This window comes from Orbilia oligospora (genome assembly GCF_000225545.1).
Source record: "Orbilia oligospora ATCC 24927 unplaced genomic scaffold scaffold00076, whole genome shotgun sequence".
Lineage (NCBI taxonomy): Eukaryota > Fungi > Ascomycota > Orbiliomycetes > Orbiliales > Orbiliaceae > Orbilia > Orbilia oligospora.
Window position 1 is genome coordinate 951,800 of NW_011645633.1, and position 21,857 is coordinate 973,656.

Sequence of the window (21,857 nt, forward strand, 5' to 3'; positions counted from 1 at the left end):
TGTACCTTGCCCACCTCGATTCGAAGGTTTCAAAAACAGGCAAAGGTATCAAGGGATGTGAGCCTAATGGCTCGGTAAGTCCAGTGACGCAAGGTTTCGACGACCTCTTCATTGGAAATGTTTCTGGTCGACATCTATGTGCCTTGTTCGCATTCTGCGGGAGGAGGTTTCATGATCTTGAGACCCCATCTATAATTTGATAACTGGCCGGCGATTCCGCTATCCGGCCCGCTTCGTCTCGTGTGATAGGGATCTCGACAAGAGTCTTGGGCAAAAGAGTTTGAGAGTTTCCATACCATGACTGTGCAACTATGGAAACCACAAAAATGATATGTGGATAGCTGTGGTCCGAGCATCTAGTAATTTTGTTGCACCTAGGCGTCCACTACTACTAGTTAGTACCCAACTTGTAAGTGAAACACACTAACGATGTAACCATCGGCCAGTTCGAAAGGATAGACGGAATTCGAACGGCTGGGGACTATGCTATTCCTCGAGGAGACTGTCGAGCTCTCTCTATCACTTCTTGAGAGGTAAGCAGGTTTGAAAAGGTTTGGGATAGCTTGTGGAGCCATTGTTTGATTTGGCTCGACGCCATGCATTAGCAAAATTGAGTCCCGGCCCATGTTGTTGAGGTTGGGATATATCTGCGGTTTAATATAGTTACAATGCTAATCTGGAGGCGTACCAGTAGTCTGGTAGCGTACTTGGTGTCTATTGAAGTCCCACAGCAAAGTGATGATGTATTCCCTTGGTCATCGGGTGAGTTTTCCACCAACAGGGAACCCCGAGGAACTTTCTGTGCAGCGCTCTTACACGAGATGGCTGAGAAATTGATGCCCCATATAATTTCATTTCAGGGTTTTTATGCACTCACCTTGGGGTTAGGACGCAGGCCCACAGGGGATAACCATCTAAATTGCAGTTCGTCTTGGATCATATCAAGGTTGGAGGCCTTGGTGTGTTCATGGAGACCGTGACTTTGTGGGGTTTGGTTAATGGCCAACGGCCAACTTACGAGACCAGCCAGGTCTGCTCCGTAAGCTTCCTGCGGATGTTTGATCCTTTGTGTCAGAAGACAAAGGCCTAAAGCAAAGGAATGTTCAGCCGGTGTCTTATACGCCCATACTACAAATTTAATGGAGATTTTCAAGCTGTAGAACTTAAACAGATTGCTGGGACATGTTGAAGAGACAGAAGTGATTCTACCAAGTTCTCGGGTCGGTGTGCTCCGGCCCTGTGCCACACCTTCCCGCTGTACTGGAAGCAGGGCTAACATCAACGTCAAGGCGCTAAGTTTCACTACCACACCTGCTCACCAGCCGAACACAGATATGGCCGACAATCGCGAGCCGTCGCTTTCCTGTGACACCCCCTCCCAAACATTTCTAGAGCTAACGGCCCCTATTATTTTGTGATTCTGCATATTTTCAGTTAGTGCATCTGTGCCACCATGAATTAAATGAAGTTCCTGATGGTTCGCAACGAAACAAAAAAGATCGTTAACCCGAGACCATGGTATAGGGAACCTACTCGTGGCTTAAACCTTCCGGTGACCTAAGGCTACGAACAAGTGATGTTAGTGTGCATTCATCCGAAATTCGTGCTGCAAGATTGCAAGTGCCATGCGACTGAAAAATGCGGTCCGTCAGAGCTTGTACTATTCGGGATTACAGGACTAGCAAGGCCAGTCCGTCGAGTCGACTCCAAGGTCTCTCTGTTTGCCTCGACCCCGAAGCTCACCGAAGATACACAACTAGCCTGGCTCAGAAAAAAGAAAGAAACTCATAGAAGGAGATCGTCGAGTCGCAGTAGTGTATAAGGACCCCTTGTCCAACGCACCTTATATCCTCCCGGAATTTTTTTATTTTGCAATTTCGAAGCCTGACGTGGTGGTCTCTCGGTACCCTTAGCTAGGTCTCCTCTTTAAATTTTCGAGGAACTAGGGGCGGTCCACCTGTCCTATGCCTATTCCCTTCAGGACTCTGATTGGCAGTACCGAATAGCAGCAGACCGGCACAGCACAGTATAGATATCTCTCGACTAGGTAGTTAGAAATATATTCAACAACGTTGACTCACGGTTCCCTGGTTCTTTCATCCCAATCCCTCTCGGCCTCAGCTCCAACAAACAGCACAAGACACCCAACTTTTCGAGAATAGCTTAAACGGGAACAAAGTCTTCAGTTTATAGTCTCCCAAATTCGGCCACGATGTCAACAAGCGGCTCCTCCTTGTCAGAAACCTGTTCTTTAGACAGTGCATACTGGCGAATTGTACGCCATCATGGCCGAGAGTTCCAGGATTATTCCGTCGAGAAAATCATATATCCAGTCCCAGTCGATGAGGTAGGTGGTGTTTAACCCGGGGCAGACGTAAAGTTCGAGCAAATCCTGGGGAAGCCCGGCGTGCTCGTTATGATCTTTTCACAAGACCGAAATGCTGCAGAGTTGTACTCGAAGTGACTGACATTCCCCAAGGATGAACAAGACCGCCTCAATAGGCAGCACCTTGTCTTTAGAAAGATATTTGACGGTAGACTCATCTTTCCCCCAGTAGAGGATCCCAAGAAAATTCTCGATTGTGGTTACGGCTCGGGTGCGTGGGCAATCGAGGCAGCTGAAAAGTACCCAGATGCAGAGGTCTAAATTCAAACATCGGCTTCTATTCCCTTTAGTAACTTCGCACTAACCTCATAATAGATCATCGCTGTCGACATTTCTCCTCATCTAAAGCCCGAAGAGACTCCAAATAACCTTTGGTGCCAGGTAAGCCACAAAGTAGCCCAGTGGCCATAAAGCTGCCATTGATCTCAATCGCCAACATCTGATCAAACTGACAACTTAATTTGAGGTTGACGACCTGAACGAACCATTCAACTTTAAGCCCGAGGAATTCGACTTCGTCCATTCGAGGCTCGTAGCGCCGGGCATCGGCAAAAGTCGGTGGACCGGCTATATGAAAGACTGCTTTAAGTTAGTGATCATCAATACAAACAACAAGACTCTGAAGGATAGGATACTCACTTCAATTGGTCTTTCATCGCAGAGTTTTGAAAGCGGGTGGTTGGTTGCAGATGGTTGAGATCTATTTCAATGTCCAATCCGACAATGGAACATTGACGGAAGAACACGGGCTTCGAAGGTGGAGCAAGACTTTTCTTGAAGTATACGAAGACAAGAAGGACCTACGGGCTCCAACAAGGTTGCAGTCTATGATGGAAGCCGCGGGGTTTGTGGAAGTACAAAGCAGGATGATGCCTCTCCCATTGAATGGGTGGTCTCGAGGTAAGTAGCTAGTCCCAACTATTTTCTATTTCCGTTGCATATTGTCGAACTGCAAGGCTGATGTGGTATTCAGACGAAAGAGATCGGGATATTGGCAACCTCAACTGCTCGAATGCGAAAGATTTAATCAACGCCATGGCATTGTGGCCCTTTACAGAACGCCTCGAAATGTCATTAGAGCAATTTTACGTCTTGATTGCGAGGGCTCGTAGTGAGATTGATGACTTGAATCTGCGTCCATATTTCCCGTTGTAAGTTTATGACTCTACCAGGACAGCCCCAGTGCAGAGAGAAGCGAAATTGTGACTGTAGAACATACCTTCGCTCGTGGTAGACCTTTCCTTTTTTTTTCCCTTCGTAATTTCCCACGGGTTTGTTACTTGGTGCTAACATCAATTTTGTCGATGTAGGTATGTTGTGATTGGAAAGAAACCATCTGCCTGATACCATTGAGCAATGCATCTGCCACATTGGTTGATTCGCACGAGCAGCTAGCTTTCATATGATTCCTTCTCTTCAAAGCGTCCGGTCTGGCGAGTTTTGAGTCGAGCATCCATTCTCATCGACAGCATTATTGTAGGCGTATCTGGGATTCATCGCATTTGGTTTTGGTTAAGGCTGGGTATAAACAAAAGAACGGCAGCGGGTATTATATTCGGCATAAGAGTTTTTAGTATATTTCAAGAAGGTGTGTATAGAGGACACCAATGGCATTCCATGGCAGTTGTAGAGCTCAGTGGCAGAATCGAATATATTTTCATCCTAAATGGAACAAAATGCAATTCCTATCTGAAGCCGAGTGCGAGTGTGATTGATGGTTTTGTTTTTGTGATAAAGCAAAGACCTGGCCTGCGCCGTGGCACGAAACGCTGCTGCATTAGCACATTAACCGCCCAACGTCTTATGCTTGACACACCTTCGTTTTTACAAAGCAGAACGACCAACCATGCTCCATGCTCCTCCTTACGCGGCGAATCGGAACGGGAAGTAACCCATTGGGGAAAGGGATTTCGAAAAAGAGAGACTTACAGAAGAACGGCAAGACCAGGGAGCTGACTGGTATATTCTACCGGTAGCTACGGCGCTGGTCCGAACCAATCAATGCATCCGTTGCATCGCGAACCTCTGCCATGAATGTCTTTCAATTGACACGGCTGTTTTGAAAATACAAATTCCATAGGACTACCTTGGGTATTTGATACCATGATGTGCAGCCCTATGAGTACATGACGTCTAAACATGGGCGCCGTGTGGGGGGTCGACCCTCTTGAGGCATCGAATTATCAGCCTACACGCTTCATCGTCCTACGTTCCAAGGATACCATATTTCAACCACAAGGTGAAAGAACTACGACAAGCCGTCCACACCTCGTCAGTTATCCTAACTTAGATGGATATGTAACGTGTATAAACATACATCCTACGCATGCTTGAGAGATTTTCCCAAGGCTGTTTCGCCCTCGCCCTCTCTCTCTTTCGCCCTCTCTCTCTCTTTCTTTCTTTTTTTTTGAAACGTAGGATATGCAAACACCGATATATCCATCTCATTGGACCTGGCCGGGTAAGAAAATGCCGACTGAAAGCGCTCAAGCCCATTGGATTTCCAAGCTGACATGCACGTTATCGCATATGAGGGGTAGATATTGAGACGTATTTTTGTCTTTCATCTCAAAGGGAGGGGTGAATGTAGCCCCTCATATGTCCCACCTGTCCTGTACATTCGTATGTACATGTGCAATGAGGTGTCACTTGCGCACGGGATTCCAGCTAGCCACTGGTTTCTATTTGAGTTTCTGCACGATGCAAGATGCAACAAATTTAATACGAGGAGGGGAAAAAAAATCTGCCAGGCTAGAGTGCCTTGAGGCAGAAAAAACGGTTGACTATGGGCGTGAGCTTTAGCCTTTCTTGAAACAGCCGCTCGGATCTAGCGCACACAAAGAGCCGTAGTGTCGATATTCTAGGCATGGTTGAATCAAGGAGGTTCGAAGGTGATTCCATAGAGCTGCTCCTGGGAAGGTGGGATGTCCTTTTGAGGGACTGCATGCCTTTCCTCGGGGCATCTTTTTTCTTATTTCATGCTTTCAATTCATCCTCACAGAGACAAATCACAAAGTTTGATCCACATCACACGCCATGCTATCTCGGACTCTAAGAACCGGAAACACTTGTGTGCGATACTCTTTTGGGATTTGCGGGACTGAGCTAAGGGGACAGTCTCAAGCGGATGAACCAGATTCTCGGGTCCATTGGGGTCACGATCCCTCCGTGAAGCGAATCAGAAGCCACACCGGCCGAATAGGACCGGTAGACGAATCCCATCTTCTGCAGAGTTTCTCGCTGACGTCTGATGTCTAAGGAACGAGCCTCTTTGCTGGGTTCTGTTCCCTGAAGTTTTTCCCCACTGGCTTCGCATGATTTTTATATGCGACTTCTGCAGCCCGAACGAATTGTGGAATGGACGTCTGTCTTGGAAGTTGAGTTGCGTTGCACCGTTTCTCTCGGCATATTTGCCGCTAACTTGCTGGAGACACTCATCCAAGCCCTCCACACACACCCATCTGTAACGCCAGGAAATCCGGAGGGTGGATACGAGCAGGTTCGATCTGTCCCAGTACCTTGGTGCTTCAGACGGAGCGAGACAGTCCTTTGCATATTAGCAAACAGAATATTCGAGAGAAGACGAAGGGCACACGTTCGAAACTTCACAGTTCATAGCGCAATATCATCCGCAATACGTATCCAAACATTTTAAACACTAATTTGGGGGTCAAAGAACCGCAGTCTCAGACAAAAGGCGGTAACATTCCCAAGAACGGTCACCGCTGACGCGTAGAAATCCTAACCAAAGGGGGCACATTTCCTATCATCGGCAGGCCGAGTGAGAGGACATAATCAAACGCTCGCTTGGCTTGTGACAGGTGAGATTTTAAATCCGGTGGGACCAATAGCCTATGCTCCCAACCGAAGTTCCTCACCACATCCCGTTATCGTCTTCTAATATCACCCTCTGGCCCGCTGCTCGTGCCACAATACACTTCAGCCTTCAGCCCTTCAATTGATACCCAATTTTCTAAAAACTGTCGGTGCCCCCTGAATCGAAAATGGCGGTCAGTTTCGATGCCAATCACGTTCGCCTCGCGAAAACGTTGCTTGCGTATTTCGGTGGTGCCTTCGTTTTATACTGCCTGTTGAGGCTGCTGACTGCTATCTTCGCCATCTTTATACAACCTGGCAAATCGGTATGGACTCTGTTCTCGAGTTTTTACTGATTTGAGATTTTTTGAAATTTGCCAATTGACTCTTTTACTATCCTTCTAGCTTAGCAAATTCGGGCCTAAGGGGTCATGGGCTGTCGTCACAGGTGCCTCGGATGGTATCGGCAAAGAGTTCGTCTACCAACTGGCAGCAAAGGGCTTCAATATTCTCTTAATCTCTCGCACTGCTTCCAAGCTTGAGGAGATAAGCAAGGATCTCGAAGCAAAGTATAAAATTCAAACAGAATACCTGCCAATTGACTTCGCCCAAAACCTCGACGAAGACTACAAGAAGATTGCTACTCGCATTGGTGTAAAGGATGTCTCGATTCTGGTCAACAATGTCGGAAAGAGCTACGATATGCCCACCCAATTCCTTATCACGGATGAGACCTTGATCCAGGATATCATCACAGTCAATTGCACCGCCACTCTTCGTGTAACAAAGGCCGTTGTCCCCGGGATGGTTGCCCGCAAGCGAGGCCTCATCCTTACCATGGGATCCTTCGCTGGCCTGACTCCAACTCCACTGCTTGCAGCATACTCTGGAAGCAAGGCATTTCTGACCAGTTGGTCCGCCGCATTGGCCTGTGAATTGCAACCACACGGTATCCACGTCGACCTTATCCAGAGTTATCTTGTTACCTCTGCCATGTCCAAAGTCCGACGAACAAGTTTGACAATCCCGAATCCGAAGGCTTTCGTGAAGGCGACCCTCGGAAAGATTGGCGTCTATGTTGGCAACACCGCCGGAGTTGTTACCCCATACTGGAGCCACGCCGTTATGGCCTGGGCCTTGGAAAATCTTGCTGGATTGGGAAGCGCAACCGTTGTCAAGACTAACAAGACTATGCACGAAGACATTCGAAGGCGGTCCTTGAAGAAGCAAGAGAGGGAGGCTAAGAAGCAGTAAACAACGAGCAACCATAGCATGGAATATCGTGTATAACACCCATTGTGGTTACCATGTCGCGCACGTGCGCGTAGTTCTACAAACACCTACTTGACCCCCGGAACTCCATCCTTTCGAGTGAATACATAGGAACGGAGCCAGAAGTTTATCCATTTATACGTATGTACTCGGGGATGGGACTCATGTTCCTATATATTATGATAGACTGGCATGTTAAAGCGCAGTTTTGAGGATGACGTCAAAAGTATCGCTGTTTTTTTTATTGTTATCCGTTCTTCATTGACAGGACTTTTCCTATCTATAATAGATTTTCCACCAATTTAAGCATGATTCTAATCAATTACTTGCTAAGGGCCTTCCTGCTAATATATAAACTGATATCTATAAATAATACTGGTTGTATATTCTTTGATACCAATGTCTTGAGGAATTTGTATGAGGTAGCAGGTATGTTGTTGGTATTGTTGAGCCTCAAGCGAGAAGGCGAGAAGGACTACACAGCAGTTGCTGTGTTGGGCGAAATTTCTCGCGTTTTTTGGTGTAAACACCAACAACCACTTCTCTCGTCTTCCATCTTCAATCCTCAACACCCATCTCCATCGCTTCTCGCAACCTCTCATCACCCATCGCCATATCTCGCGACACGCTTGTCGGCCATTGTAGTCGCCCAATCAGGCTGCTGTACGCTCCTTCTCGACTTCCAACATACCCACCGGCCGAAGTGAATTGTTCGCGAAATCAACATCTGCCATCTTCCTTCAGGAGAAAGAAAGCGCCTTATTCCTTTCACCCTCAAGTGAACCGGACCGACGAGAAGACACATCCACGAATAGAGCCTAGAGTGCCTGCAGTTTCAATATCCACTACACTGCTGTGAACCTTCTCAGAGGTACCTGAGCTCGTGGTCATCATGGAGGCTCAAACCGAGTACCCAAGTTTCTTCTATAACAACATGGCAGGGCCGCCAGCTGCTGCTCCACCGGCTGCTCCACGGCAAGAGAGCAATACCGCTCATCCAAGGTACAGCATGGAGCGGGCCGCCCAACAACAGTCACCAGCACAACCCCAGTATTCTACCCACCCTCAAACCCAATCCCAGCCACGTTCGACGATGAGCTTTGGACCTGGAGGATTGGTGAGGGACCCTAGGTATCAAAACGCCTTGGTTCCAGTACGGGCGCCTCCATCCACAGATAACCTAAAGCCAATTCCGAGGGCTGCGAAGACAGTGAACGATAGTCTCAATGCTGAAACGAGGTACCCCGAGTTGGACAAAATCCTGGCACATGGGATATCCTATCAATACGAAAACATGGATCAGGAACGAGCACCTTTTCATAGGACAAACCTTTTCGAAATACCAGATCAGATATTTGAGGCCTACAACCAGGTTCAGGTATTGACCAAGATGGGGTTGTTCGCAGAAATTGGTAGGGCCTGGATCGTTGTAGACCACATGCTGTACCTCTGGAACTTCTCCAGTGGTGGAGATTTCCAGGAGTACGCAGAACCCTCCAGGAACAACATCCTAGCTGTCAATCTTCTAAAGCCACGGGCCGGAGTTTTCGTTGATAGTGTCACTCATATCCTCCTTGTTGCCACGAGCACAGATATTAACATCTTGGGAGTCGCAGCAAACCCAAATGGTCGACCCTTCAATGGTTGTGACCTTCAAATCTACAAGACAAACATGGCTCTGAGCGCCAAGGGCGTCAACATTAACATTATCGAAGGTTCCGCTAAAAACGGTAGAATATTTTTCACCGGGACGCTGGACAACGAAGTTTACGAGTTGACGTACCAGGAGCAAGAAGGTTGGTTTCAGCCTAGGTGCGGAAAGATATGTCATACGCAAACTGGGATAATAGCCCAGTTTGCACCAAAGATCTCCTTCCTCTCCGGCCCCCAGACTTCCGAGCACACTATTCAGATGGTGGTTGACGACACCCGCAATCTTCTTTACACCCTTTCTTCCACTTCAACAATTCGTGTTTTCCATATGGGCCCCGGAAATGTCCTGACTCTCGCAATAACCATACCTTTTGAAAGGGCTCTATCACACATCAGAGTCACACATGGGCTCCCTAAAGTTCTGGACCGCACAACGCCATTTGTCTCTATCAGCGTTGTCACATCACAGCAAGGGAGAAGAGCTAATCTTGTCGGAACGACAACAACTGGCTGTAGAATCTACTTCAGTGCCGCTTCCGCTTATGGGTCCGGATATGGAGGTGATAGACCCCCCTCCGATATGCAGGCTACCCATCTTCGGCTACCTCCAGTGGCACCTGGTGAGAAGAATGGAAATTCTCGAGATTTTGGCGCATCAACTGCCCTTGGTACGACTCGTAAAGCGGCAGTTTTTGCGCCTGGCTATTTTATATGCTGCGTAGGGAAAGAGGAACTCTCTGACGTTATCTATATGGCGGCACCGGACTCTGCCAAGATACTTTTCACATCCGATATGACACAGAACCAGGTAACTTTGTGGGAAGTCGGGTCGTGGCTCGATCCTGAAAGCCGCATCGAAGCTATCCAACCGATGACTTCTCCATTCGCCGCCACCCCGACCCCTGGTGGATTTGGGAATGAAATGGCCGTTCAGTTCGACCAAGCCCCCACGGAAATCGCGATTCTGACAAGCAATGGAATCCATATCATCAAGCGTCGTAGATACGTCGAAGTCCTTGCTAATATGATCAAATATGGATCCTCAAACCCAAACAGTCTTGGCGTTGAAGGGGAAGTAAGGAAATTCTTTGAGTCTTACGGTAGAGCCGAAGCTTGTGCTGCTGCGTTGGCTGTTGCCTGTGGTGCTTTGTCTGCGGATTCATTTGATTCTCGCGCAATCGGTAAGGTTACGGATACGGAAATCGCGGAGCTAGCTCGGAAGTTCTTCATTGAGTTTGGTGGGAAGGCTCGCGTCGAGAATGAGTACGATTCAACGTCAGCACCATCCTTGGACAGTGTTAGAGTATCTGGCCGACATGACGGTCTGGCTCTTTATACTACCCGAATCGTCCGTTCGATATGGAAAGTTCATATTGTGAATTACGCAGCCACCCCTAGTGGCGGTGAGACATTCTCAGGGGCTGTGCCTGTCCCCAAACTCCAGATTATCCAGGAACAATTGCAGAGACTTTCTGAGTTCTTGGCTGAGAACCGAACGTATATTGAGGGCCTATCCGGGGCAGAATCACTCATGCGTGTTGGTACCCGTGTTGAAGAAGTGGCCCAACAGGCTGAGCATAGAGCGCTGCATTCGTTGGTTCAACTTATTTCCGCCATGATTGAGGGTATTTCTTTTGTCTTGACATTACTCGACGATAAGTTAGATGAGGTCATCGGGCTTCTCCAAGATAGCGTCAAACCTCAGGTCAAGGAACTGACCTTTGAGACGCTATTCACCACGGATGCAGGTCGTGCTTTGGCCAAAGAACTTATTGCGGCTATGGTTAACCGCAACATACAAGCTGGCGCAAGTGTTGATATAGTAGCGGATACCTTGCGAAAGCGGTGCGGCAGTTTCTGCAGTGCCGATGATGTCGTTTTGTACAAGGCAATTGAGCAACTTAGAAAGGCCAGGGATACTACAGATATCGATACCAAGTCTCGTTTGCTACAAGAGAGCGAGCATCTTTTCTCCCAGGTTGCCTCCACTCTATCCTTAGAGACACTTTCTGACGCTATGGGAGAATTCCTCTCTCTCCAGTTCCCTTCAGGTAAGATCTTTCTAGCCCCCCAGCACTATATAGACCCGCCCTAATATGGTTTGAAATAGGAGCTATCCGTATCGCTCTCGATGTTGCAAAGGCATCAGATCGTGGTAATCTAGCTATCGGATACCTCTTAGACGGCTCACCCGTTGAGGATCCAAGGCGAAAGCAATACGAAGCCAGATCCGCCATCTACGAAACGATCTTCCCGGTTCTTGAAGCCCTTGATGAGGAGGCTAGCAGAGCCCCGGCAACTCTCGATGGCTCTCTTAGCGACTCTCAGCTCCGACACCAAGTAGCTTATCAAGTTGTTTGGGATTCCAATGACGAAGTCTTCCAATCCTGCCTGTTCGATTGGTTCTTTTCCAGAGGCCTATCAGAGAAATTACTTAGTTTCGAAGGCCCAACGATCATTCCATATCTGAAGAGGCGTGCTTCTACCTCTATCCAACATGCTGACTTGCTCTGGCAGTACTACTCTCGCCGAGAGATTTTCTATGAAGCTGCATTGACGCTTCGGGAGTTAGCCATGAGCAACTTTCCGATTGTTCTAGATAAGCGTATAGAATATCTCAGCAGAGCTCGAGGACTTAGTAACTGCCGTTGTCCAGTCGGCTCTCGACAAGCTATGAATGAGCTTCTCCAGAGAATCCAAGAGGCAATGGATGTCGCTATGATACAGGCCGATATCCTAAGAAAGGTCAAGGATGATTCTAGGATTAGTGCCAACAAATTAGAGAATCTTGTCCAACAACTTGATGGCGAGCTACTTCCCCTAACTGATGTAAGCTTTCTCCCCTCCCTTTTCATAAAAAGCAGTACGCTAACCAAGTTTTAACTAAATTTAGCTGTTTAATCGCTTCGCCGATGCTTATGGTTACTGGGATATCTGCCTCCAAATCTTCCAGGGTGCAGACTACCACGGCACTCACGAAATCAAGCGAGTCTGGCAAAACTTGCTAGCAAAGCTTCACACCGAAACAGCTGCTGACCAAACCAAGAATGTCCACGAGGTTGTCTCAGACGAGTTTCGTAACCTTGGCCACCGGTTCTCTCTTTCAGAATATATCTTCCCACCGGAAGATCTTGTTCCGATGCTAGAGATATTTGCTGTTGAAAAGGTCCCAGACACGATGCATACTTCATGGGTTCCACAAACCTTTTTGGATGCCGGTGTTAGCGCAGAACTACTGCTCCGTATCCTTGATGCTATGTTCTTTCGTGACGAGGTTCCATTCAAGGGTTCACAGCGAAAGAGGCTTGCTAGGGACGCCATCTATGTCGCCGATAAGTGGTTCAGAACTGCAGTCAAGAAAAGAACCAAGACGACAGTGTTTGGAGGTGTAGACCAAGTTGAGGGTGGGTTCAAGAAACACTACGTTGTTCAGACATTGGAGAGATATAAAGGGATTCTGAGCGGTCCGGCTGATCAAGCCCTTGCGGAGAAGCTCGAGAGACTGCTGAACGATATTAGGAGGGTTTGAATGTCATGGGACTTTTGTTCTCTTTCTCTTTCTCATTCTCTTTTTCCTATTTTCTACTTCGATATGAATATTCTAACATACGCGAACGTTTTATCATGGAGTTTTGTTTACCCCCTTCATCAAACCTAATTGTGCACGACCATAAAAAGAATGACGAAAAAAGAACCAACCTTTTCCAAGGTTTTCTGCATACCCCCGTATGTTAACCTAATGTTTTCTACCTGTAGTATCTGCCCCCTTTTTGCACTTCTGTTTACTTTTCGTTTACCTTTTTCATTTTCATGTCGTTTTGCTACATTTAGTATGTATTCTCTGTGAGCCATGCGGGAAAACGAGCGAAGAATTGTGTACAATAGATATTTTATTTCTTTCCCTCGCCCGCCTTTTTCTTCTTCTTTCTCTTCCTTCTTCTCTTCCTCTCTTTTTGCTCCATAGCTAGCTCTCCTTTCGAAATCCGATCGTGTATAAGCCTTAGATAGTATACACCGGATTATTGCATCCGTTTCTCCTCAACTTCCTCCATAAAACACAGAAACATCCACTAGCTATTATTGTTGAAATTTCTATACCAGACCCTCGACTAACCGCTTTTTTTCATAACCATGCGGGCCAGATGTCGGTATGAAAAGGAAAGAAGGATAAATTTTTAAAAAAAGGATATGAAAAGAAATAAAATGAAAACGCTAAAAAAACGTGTTGAAACGCCTTTTATCCCCGCCCTGCTCCCATATAAATTGTTTCTTTTTTTTTTCTGATGGTGAAAATAGCAATTAAAAAGCAAGGTACACTATGCATGACGGAAAAAAAGAGACAATAAACGCCGATGGAGGGATACATGTAACAACAAACAGTAGTAATTGAAGAGGGTGTAAGATATGTTATAGTGGTAGGGAAAGAGGGTTTCCATATTTCAGGAACAAACGACTAAATAGTTATTGTTGAAAAATAACCTTGATTTCAGTCGTCTCCTCTTCTCTACCATATACCTTGTACAAAAGATTCCGTTGAAGGTTTTTTTAGGGCATAAAAATAGAACCCTTTAGGAAGATAAGGAAAGGGAAAAGGGTGAAACATTCTAATTGATGAAAACTCCAGCTTTTTGTTGAAAAATAAAACAAAATATCCCCAGGTTGTTGAAACGCCGTTTTTCTGTGCTCGTTAATGCTTTATTGTTCGTAGATTCAGGGGATTAAGACAAGTTGAATTCGTCATGGTCGTAATAAAGGTGTTAATGCAATATTAGGTGTTGAATCGTGAGTAAACAAGAGAGAAAAGTAGGGTACGAATGGTCTCATAAGTACGAAAGTATGGAACCAACTTAGGCCGCCGGGGCGCCGTTGGTTGCTTCGTGGGCTGTTCCGTTGATACCATCAGTAATCTTCAAATTCTGAAGGTATTCGTCAACTGGAATCTTTTCGTTGAGATTATCGATCTTGAGATCCTTGAAGAGCTCGAAGATAGAATCGTTATCCAGGAAATTGTTATTAACTAAGAAAATTCATTAGTATCACTGGACTCATAGGAGCTTCAAATTATTGTGTGATGGTACATACCAATATTGACAAGGAACCAGTTCTCCATCACGGAGCTGATGATATGTCGACTCGCTGAACTCTGCGGGTAACAGGCAGCCCAGTCCTCTCCAAGGCGGTAGAGTTCATCCTTCCAGGCGAGGAAGCTGATCAACTCGACGATTGTAGGTTGGACGATTTCTTTTCCTGGGAAGACACCCCAAGTAACGGCATTTGGACTTCCTCCAGCTGGAGCATTGTGATGCAAAACACCGGCTTTGTTAACAGCATAGTAGGTCAAGTCAGAAGATCTCTCGATCCTCGTGATGAGTTCGCTGAGGACATCTGGAGATACCAAAAGCTCAACGTACATTTTTTGGTAGACATATCCATTCTTCGGACCCCATCCGTGAATTGGGTGAGAAGATTTCACTGCATTGAGAGCACACTGGGAGTTTGTGGTAAGGAAGCCACGCTTGTTAAGCTCCGAAAGCTGAGCTTTAATGGGTTCAGCGGAGGCATCGATTGGGCTATCAGACCATGGAATAGTTTCCAATTTGCCGTCGATGTAGCGGACGAAGAGGTCTGCAATTTCTGCAACGGTTTCCGGACGACCCCATAACTTGATGTTCTGCTCTGTAGTTCCCTTCAGTGCGATACCGTATGTATCGAGCTCGCCGAAGGCAGGAGATCTCGAATCACCCCATCTACCGTTGGGGAACTCATCCCATTCCTGTGTACGGGCGACATAAGACTTATGGCGGTTCTTCCAGAAGATGGGGCGAACATTTTCTTCTCTTCTACCAAGCCCAAGAGACGATTTGAAGGGCAGCGCTGGTAGTTCTCGTGCCTCAAGACTGGGCATGAGTTCAAGCCCTTCGAGGACCATGCGTGTTGCTGTAGCGAGGTTCATGGTATAGCTAACGGAAGGTGAGACGTTAGCCAGAAAATTACGTAAAATATTACTGGGTAGAGCGGGTCGTTCCATACAAGTGGAGTTGGTTGATTCCTGCAGCAAGGATCTTCTTGCATAGTTCAACCACAAGGTCTCTTCCAATATCTCTGACGGCAACATCGTCATTCTTGACAGGCTCAAGGACCTCCAACCACTTTTCTGGAACATGGATCTTGGTCCAAGTCGCTCTTCGGATGAAGGCGGCATATGTATGAATTGGCATGATCCCTGGAATAATCGGAACAGTGATTCCCTTTGCCCTGACTTTATTCACCCAGTCTAGGAATATGTCGACATCATAGAACATCTGAGTGATGATGAAAGTACCACCCGCGTCGATTTTCTCCTTTAAGTGATCCAGTAGGATATCTGGATCAACTTCATCATCGCACCCCTCGGGATATCCGGCGACACCGATATCAAAATAGTCGCCGTATTTCTCGCGGATATGCTTTACCAGGTCCTTAGCGTACCTGAAACCTCCTGGAACAGCAGACCACTTTTCGTTCTCTCTGGGTGGGTCGCCTCGAAGCTGTCAATGCATCAAAACGGCAACGTTAGTAAAAATATATAACAAAAAGAATAGTTGGTCACGCGGCAGGCACAATTTTTTTGAAAACATACAGCTAGTATATTTGTGCAGCCGCCATTATAGGCCTCCTGGAGGGCGTTGTCAACTTTCTCCTTCTCCATACCAGTGCAGGTCAAATGCATGCATGTTTCAAGTCCATATACAGTCTGAGCGACATTCACCATCTCAGTGGTGAGATTGCTCAGACGACCACCAGCGTTCCATGTAATATCGATGAACTGTGGACCAAAGGAACCCATGCGTTCCATACCTATCGATTGATCATCAGGTGAGTTAGGGGGGGTTCGATATCATGCCAGGTCGGCACCAGCGATTGCGATTGCGGGTTCTAACGTACGATCGTAGAGATTTTGGACACCCTATGGGACGGAAAGCTTAACGTCAGTGGCGCACAATATCATACTTGGAGGAGGGTAGTATCAGCTGCGTACCTGAGCAGTCTTCGGAACATAATACTCAAACGAGAAACAAGGCTTGCCTGCCTTCTCGCAGGCAGCGATCTTGTCCTTGATATGCATGTTTCAGGACGGGTCGGAAGAAAGCGAGGCTTTCAAATGAGGAGGAGGAGCAAAGTCCACAGAACTAGCTTGAAACACAGAAGCAGACGGCAGTTCAGCTGCTGTTGACTGAAGATGTCGAGAGGGCCGGGGTGGAGAAAGAGCTGTAAGAGGGAGTGAGGGAGAGATGAAGGGGAGTGTATTAATCGATAAGAACAACAAAAAAGAAAAGAAAAAAAAGGGACAAGAAATAGTTCACCCTTTTTGATGCAGCATTTAGTCACAGAATCAACATAATCAACATTAAATATTAGGCTCCGAGGGAAAAGTGGGAGCAAGAAAGTTTCAACTACGATGGACCGACAAGTTTTAGGGCGTTGCAGTTGGGCAGGGTAAAAAGCTCTGCATTTCCCCCGGAATCGGAGGAGCACACCGACAGGCACCAGCAGCTAGCGAACAGTGACAAACGGCCCCCCAATGCAAGCAATGCAACCTGAACAAATGGGATCACAACGTGGGACAAAACGGAAAACACGGAGTAGTGACCTTTTGGTTTGAAGCCAAGCTAGAAGATTCTAGATATCGATGTCATCTGCCGGGGGCGGCCGGTGGAGGAGAACAGCACTAGTACTAGGACTGGCCAGATAGACGGAGAGAACGATGATTTAATTGATTTATAACTAAATCCCTTTTTGAAGTTCGAATACGACATTTCAAATGAATCGAGTCGAATGCAATGGAATGCATGGATGCAAGGCAATCCAGAGCTCGATCGATCGGCCGGTCTCTGTTCCCCCGAAAGCCCGCTGTATCACCAGAGCGTCATGAGATAATGTACTAGACTGTACTTACATGTAGCTTAGCTCGATCTTTCTTTTCTTGGTCGGCTCGGACCATGGAAAGCTCTTGCCCCGGATTCGATACATTGCCCTTTGGTCGGCTCGCCAAGGACGCAGAGAGGTCATCCCTCTTCCCCTGCAGTTCGTGTATGCAGCAGGGCAAGCTAACCGATTTGTGGCCACCGCCCACTCCTTTGACAGGCAGGTGGAAGTATCCGATATTTCTCGAGTGGACCTGTGTAACGGGAGCTAGACAATGGTTATTAATTATTGCGAACTGAATTTCCGATGTCTGACTTACTATGTATATGTGTGTCCGTATGTATGGCGGTGCTATTGGTACCGAGCTAGATCGATGGCGATAAGATGTAATCTGATCCGTCCTCTGCGTCAAAATCGTCTCCACCCACCAGCCACATGAAAAATTTGGCGCCCGTGTGGATCCCGGAGCTGAGCTGTGTTGCGACGTCGTTGTCGACGATCTTGTCTTGTCGTTGGTTCAAAATTCTTCGACTTCTGGTTACACACACCAGACTACCTACATACCTACCTCGCCCTCCTTCCCACATTCCAACACCCAACGCTTACTTAAGTACTAGGCACTTAAGTGGCTTATAATTTATACGTACACCGCTCCAAGATGGCATCAAACGAACTCCCCCGCCATAAGGCAGAGCTCATCGACCTCTGCATTCGCAACCAGATCCTAAAATTCGGCTCCTTCACTCTCAAGTCTGGCCGGGTATCACCGTACTTTTTCAATGCCGGCCTCTTCAACACTGCCCGAACCCTCTCGTGTCTTGCCGATGCCTTCGCTCAAACCCTTCTTCAAGATAAGAACCTCCCAGAGTTCGACGTAATATTCGGGCCGGCGTACAAAGGAATCCCGCTTGCTACTCTAGTGTGTGCTAGACTCGGTGCTCTGGACGAAAAGTTCTTAGATGTTGGGTACTCGTTCAACAGGAAAGAGAAAAAGGATCATGGCGAAGGCGGTGGGATCGTCGGGGTCCAATTGAAAGGGAAAAGGGTATTGGTAGTCGATGACGTGATCACAGCTGGTACTGCAATGAGAGAAGCCACCGATATCATCAAAGCCGAAGGCGGTATCCTTTCTGGAATTGTCGTTTGCCTTGATAGACAGGAAAGAACTACTGATGGCGAGAATAGCGCAATCGAGAATTGCAAAGCCGAATACAATGTCCCTATCACTGCAATTATCACATTGGAGGATTTGATTGCTGGAGTTCCAGATGAAACCCTGAAGGAGCAGATGCGGGAATATGGAAAACAATATGCTCCAATCTCAAGACAATAAACAAGTCTGCACGCGTACGCTCAATTATCGACTATTTTACATGGTCTAGCTTGGAAGGTGTATGTACATAAAGAAATATACATTAATATAAAAAATGAAGGTGAGCCGCTATCTGATTTTGTAGAAGCATGGTTGAAGGATCTTGGCTTCCTCAACCTCCGGCTCATCATTCGTGTGAAACTTCTTGCTGATACGCCCATGCATATCCGGCTTGGGTGGTATCTGGAACATCTGACCTCCCCTCCCACCGGCCTTTTCGAAATCTAATAAGACAAACATCTTATTGGATCCGTTCCTGTTCTTCAATCTGAGACCACGCCGGGCTAGTGCATCGATGAAATCTTGCTCGCCAGCAGCCCATCTGTTTTGGTCTTGGTTGTCATCTTGCTCTTCAACGAATGCCTCGACTGGATTTGTATTGTCCTTGATGTCCTTCGCGGCATTCTTCTTCCCTTTACCTTTCTTCTGCTCTTTGGGTTCCTCCTTTTGTCCTGTCTTTGTTCGGGCGAATCGACTCTTGATCTCTGCGATCCAGACTTCCCCACCATTCCGTAGAACCCTGATAGCCTCTTCAATCATTGTTGGCCAATTGGTCCCCATCAATGCCAGGCAAAATATAGCGATGTCAACAGAACCGTTCGGTAGAGGCAGGTTGGCGATGTCAGCTACCGTGACCAGCGGGTTCGGGGCATGAAGATCATAGGAATTAACCTTGATCTTCGGACGAGGTTTTGCGCTAGTAATCGCTTTCGCTAGAGCTGCTTCTCCACAACCTAGGTCTATTACTGAGGCATATCCATCCTTCGCCCTGGGTAGAGGATAGGAGTCCATCGTATCTTGAAACCCCTTGACGCCTAGTGGGTTGGCATTGACCGAAGAGATTCCATTTGCCCTATTTTTACCTCCTCTAAACCCAGAGTCTCGTAGCTTGCCTCGCGCGAAAAGCCGCCTGATATAGATATCTACGGGGTTCTCCGGCCAAGACTCAACTTGTTGTCTGAATCCAGAATGGTAGTCCCGGAACATCTCGGGCTGACTCTTGAAAAGGCTTAAAGAATCTTGGGAAGGTGTGGTATATAGCAACTGGTTAAGGTGCCTGAATCTGGCACCTGAAAGCTTCTGCCGCATCTTCTCCTGGAGGGGTGTCAACGTTGGTGCCTTCACAGGTACATCAATAGTAGGATCGGGGTCTCCAGCAGCAGACAAAGCCGCAGTGAAAGGGTCTTCATCTTGTGTTTGCCTTTCTTTCTTGTTCTGCTTTTTGTCTTTCTTGTGTTTGGTTTTCTCGTCTCGTCTCCCGGTTTCGTTGTCGTCATTTCGCTTGGAGTTGATGCTTATGCGGGCATCGGCGACTCCACTAATGCTACTTTGTGGACCGGTTGATTGTTTTATCAAACCAGACTCGCCATTTGAAACTGTTTCCGAACGTTCATTCTCGTGATGAATTTCCTTCTTAAGGGCCGATTCTTCGTCGTCGTGTTTCCTCTTCCTCTTTTTCTTGTCTTTGCTGCTCTTTTTACCTTCGGCCTCCTTAGCTGATGCGGGTACGGTCGAATCGCCATTTGTCTTTCGTGAGGAATCACCCTTTCCTTCTACGACTTTACTCCATAGTTCACCAATGTTCTCCGGCGATATATCTGTCACCGCATCGGTTTCAGCGGGTTGCGACCTCTTCCTCTTCCTCGACTTGGAAGATGCGATTGTATCGTTGAGACCCGCGGGTGTGCTTAAGCTTGAGGGCTTTCCGGGAGCCTTGCCGAAGCTAGACTTGAGCGATGCGGATGAAAGGGATGCAAATGCCGGAACCGCAAACATCCTGAAGGTTTTTGGTTGATGATGTTGCCTGATGTCGCTGGTTTGTAGAAGTCACGCCTGTGTGGACCCAAGCGAGGAAAAAAAAAATTTGGGCTGCGCTGGGGAGATTTTTGGTGTCGCGGTTAGCGTGGTTCGGTAACCCAGTCCTTGTCAGCCACATCTCCCAACCCACGTCGCTTGGCACGAATCAACCTTTTTGCGGTGGAGACCACGCGGGACATCGACAATATGTAAGTATCATACGAATTCTCTTGGGCCGGGTGCGACATTAAAAACGCTGATGCTACTATTTTTGCACCTGCTGCTGCTGCTGCTGTAATATAGGCTAGGAGCTAGTGTTATGTCTCAAAGCAGAGCTCGTCCCTCCACAGTTCGAAGGAGATGAATTATGGGAGATCAGGTATCATACGATATCGTATGATTGAAGTCCAAGGCATTCAATTAATAATTGCAGGACGGCCGGTGCCCTTTCACGCTGTTGCATGAACCTTCTTTCGGGACAGCAACTTATTACGGGTATCAAGTCGCCCGAGGTTCAGACGAAGGCAGCCGGTCGGCACCGCCACAGCAAAGTCATCTCGGCCGTCAAACGAACACCAGCCTGCAGAATCCCATCTGCAAGGGTTCAGAAGGGTGGCCGTTATAGCGTTATCAACAACGGATCGGTGCGGTGCACGCGGTGTTCCAGATAACATCAACGACATGTTGGGGTTTGACAGGTCCAGTGTCTAGCCAGTTCGAAGACGTTGTCGCATAATAAAGTCGATTAAATCTCGCTACGAGTTCACAGCAGATTCCTTTCAAGGCATGTGGCCAGCGACCGCAATCTCAAGAAATTAAGTTTATGCCAAAACCGTTGGACGCTCAGACCAAAGGTTCAAAGTCACAAAAACTCTGGATGCTGGGGTTGTTCCAATGAGCCGGCTCCTGGGGCTCTAACTTTGATCGTCGAAAGAATAGAGAGACAGTCCTGCCGGGTTCGAGCTAGGTTGATTTGAAATTATTGAGAATGACCAGGCACAGGGGTTTTTGAAGCTCTTCCTCATTCTTCCTCCCCAACGAGTGGGTGGGATGTTCTCCCACTGCACTAGTCTAGCTAACGTCTGTCGGGTTCAGGAGAATATCCAGTTACTCGGGCGGTGATCATGTTACCTGACAAAGCCGTTTTCCACGAAAGGCATACTCCAGGCATACTACATGGTGTCTAAGATACATACTACTAAGTACTTACTATTAATCTCCATGCTGCAGAACTAACTGGGAAGTTTCAATTCAAAACGGCCAAGGGTCATCAATGAGCGGTTAGAAGGGAGAGTGAGAAAAAAAAAAAAAAAAAAGCTTCGTCAAGCTTGATCTGTTGTATCTTCGAGGCATAAATGCCGTGGAATATAGGCTCGCCATGAACATCCGAGCATGGAGCTAAACTCATGACAGCCCTGCTAACATGTCGTTCTACATCTGCAACGGCAGAGGTTTATGTCGCCGTATGATAGGGATCCATACCTCAGAAACGTGGCTATCATATCGAAAAGAAACAGCGAGGTACGATTGTATTGAAGCCCAAGTTCACATGGGCCTGAACCATGCTCGATCTTGGCCGCCGGACTTCCGTCAGCTGCCCAAATGGCGACCTCTTGTACATGGACTTCAATGCCTGACTTATTGGTTCACAATTAG

General features: G+C 47.3%; 6 protein-coding genes across 6 annotated transcripts; 4 read left to right on the top strand and 2 right to left on the bottom strand.

Moving 5' to 3' along the window:
- Nucleotides 1-2,212: 2,212 nt before the first annotated feature.
- Nucleotides 2,213-3,541, top strand: AOL_s00076g266 (uncharacterized protein; the record flags this gene model as incomplete). Its single annotated transcript, XM_011122819.1, has 6 exons — nucleotides 2,213-2,347; nucleotides 2,480-2,641; nucleotides 2,702-2,767; nucleotides 2,853-2,974; nucleotides 3,048-3,286; nucleotides 3,360-3,541. 6 exons carry the CDS (start codon nucleotides 2,213-2,215, stop codon nucleotides 3,539-3,541), a joined length of 906 nt encoding a protein of 301 aa, XP_011121121.1.
- Nucleotides 3,542-6,390: 2,849 nt separating this feature from the next.
- On the top strand, nucleotides 6,391-7,456 carry AOL_s00076g267 (uncharacterized protein; the record flags this gene model as incomplete). Its single annotated transcript, XM_011122820.1, has 2 exons — nucleotides 6,391-6,528; nucleotides 6,608-7,456. The coding sequence occupies 2 exons, from the start codon at nucleotides 6,391-6,393 to the stop codon at nucleotides 7,454-7,456; spliced, it is 987 nt and encodes a 328-aa protein (XP_011121122.1).
- A 910-nt stretch (nucleotides 7,457-8,366) lies between these two features.
- On the top strand, nucleotides 8,367-12,656 carry AOL_s00076g268 (uncharacterized protein; the record flags this gene model as incomplete). Its single annotated transcript, XM_011122821.1, has 3 exons — nucleotides 8,367-11,178; nucleotides 11,238-11,956; nucleotides 12,021-12,656. The coding sequence occupies 3 exons, from the start codon at nucleotides 8,367-8,369 to the stop codon at nucleotides 12,654-12,656; spliced, it is 4,167 nt and encodes a 1,388-aa protein (XP_011121123.1).
- A 1,318-nt stretch (nucleotides 12,657-13,974) lies between these two features.
- AOL_s00076g269 (uncharacterized protein) lies at nucleotides 13,975-16,232 on the bottom strand (the record flags this gene model as incomplete). Its single annotated transcript, XM_011122822.1, has 6 exons — nucleotides 13,975-14,144; nucleotides 14,210-15,087; nucleotides 15,158-15,654; nucleotides 15,747-15,964; nucleotides 16,052-16,073; nucleotides 16,146-16,232. The coding sequence occupies 6 exons, from the start codon at nucleotides 16,230-16,232 to the stop codon at nucleotides 13,975-13,977; spliced, it is 1,872 nt and encodes a 623-aa protein (XP_011121124.1).
- Nucleotides 16,233-17,690: 1,458 nt separating this feature from the next.
- AOL_s00076g270 (uncharacterized protein) lies at nucleotides 17,691-18,365 on the top strand (the record flags this gene model as incomplete). Its single annotated transcript, XM_011122823.1, has 1 exon — nucleotides 17,691-18,365. One exon carries the CDS (start codon nucleotides 17,691-17,693, stop codon nucleotides 18,363-18,365), a length of 675 nt encoding a protein of 224 aa, XP_011121125.1.
- A 108-nt stretch (nucleotides 18,366-18,473) lies between these two features.
- AOL_s00076g271 (uncharacterized protein) lies at nucleotides 18,474-20,180 on the bottom strand (the record flags this gene model as incomplete). Its single annotated transcript, XM_011122824.1, has 1 exon — nucleotides 18,474-20,180. One exon carries the CDS (start codon nucleotides 20,178-20,180, stop codon nucleotides 18,474-18,476), a length of 1,707 nt encoding a protein of 568 aa, XP_011121126.1.
- Between the last annotated feature and the right edge of the window lie 1,677 nt (nucleotides 20,181-21,857).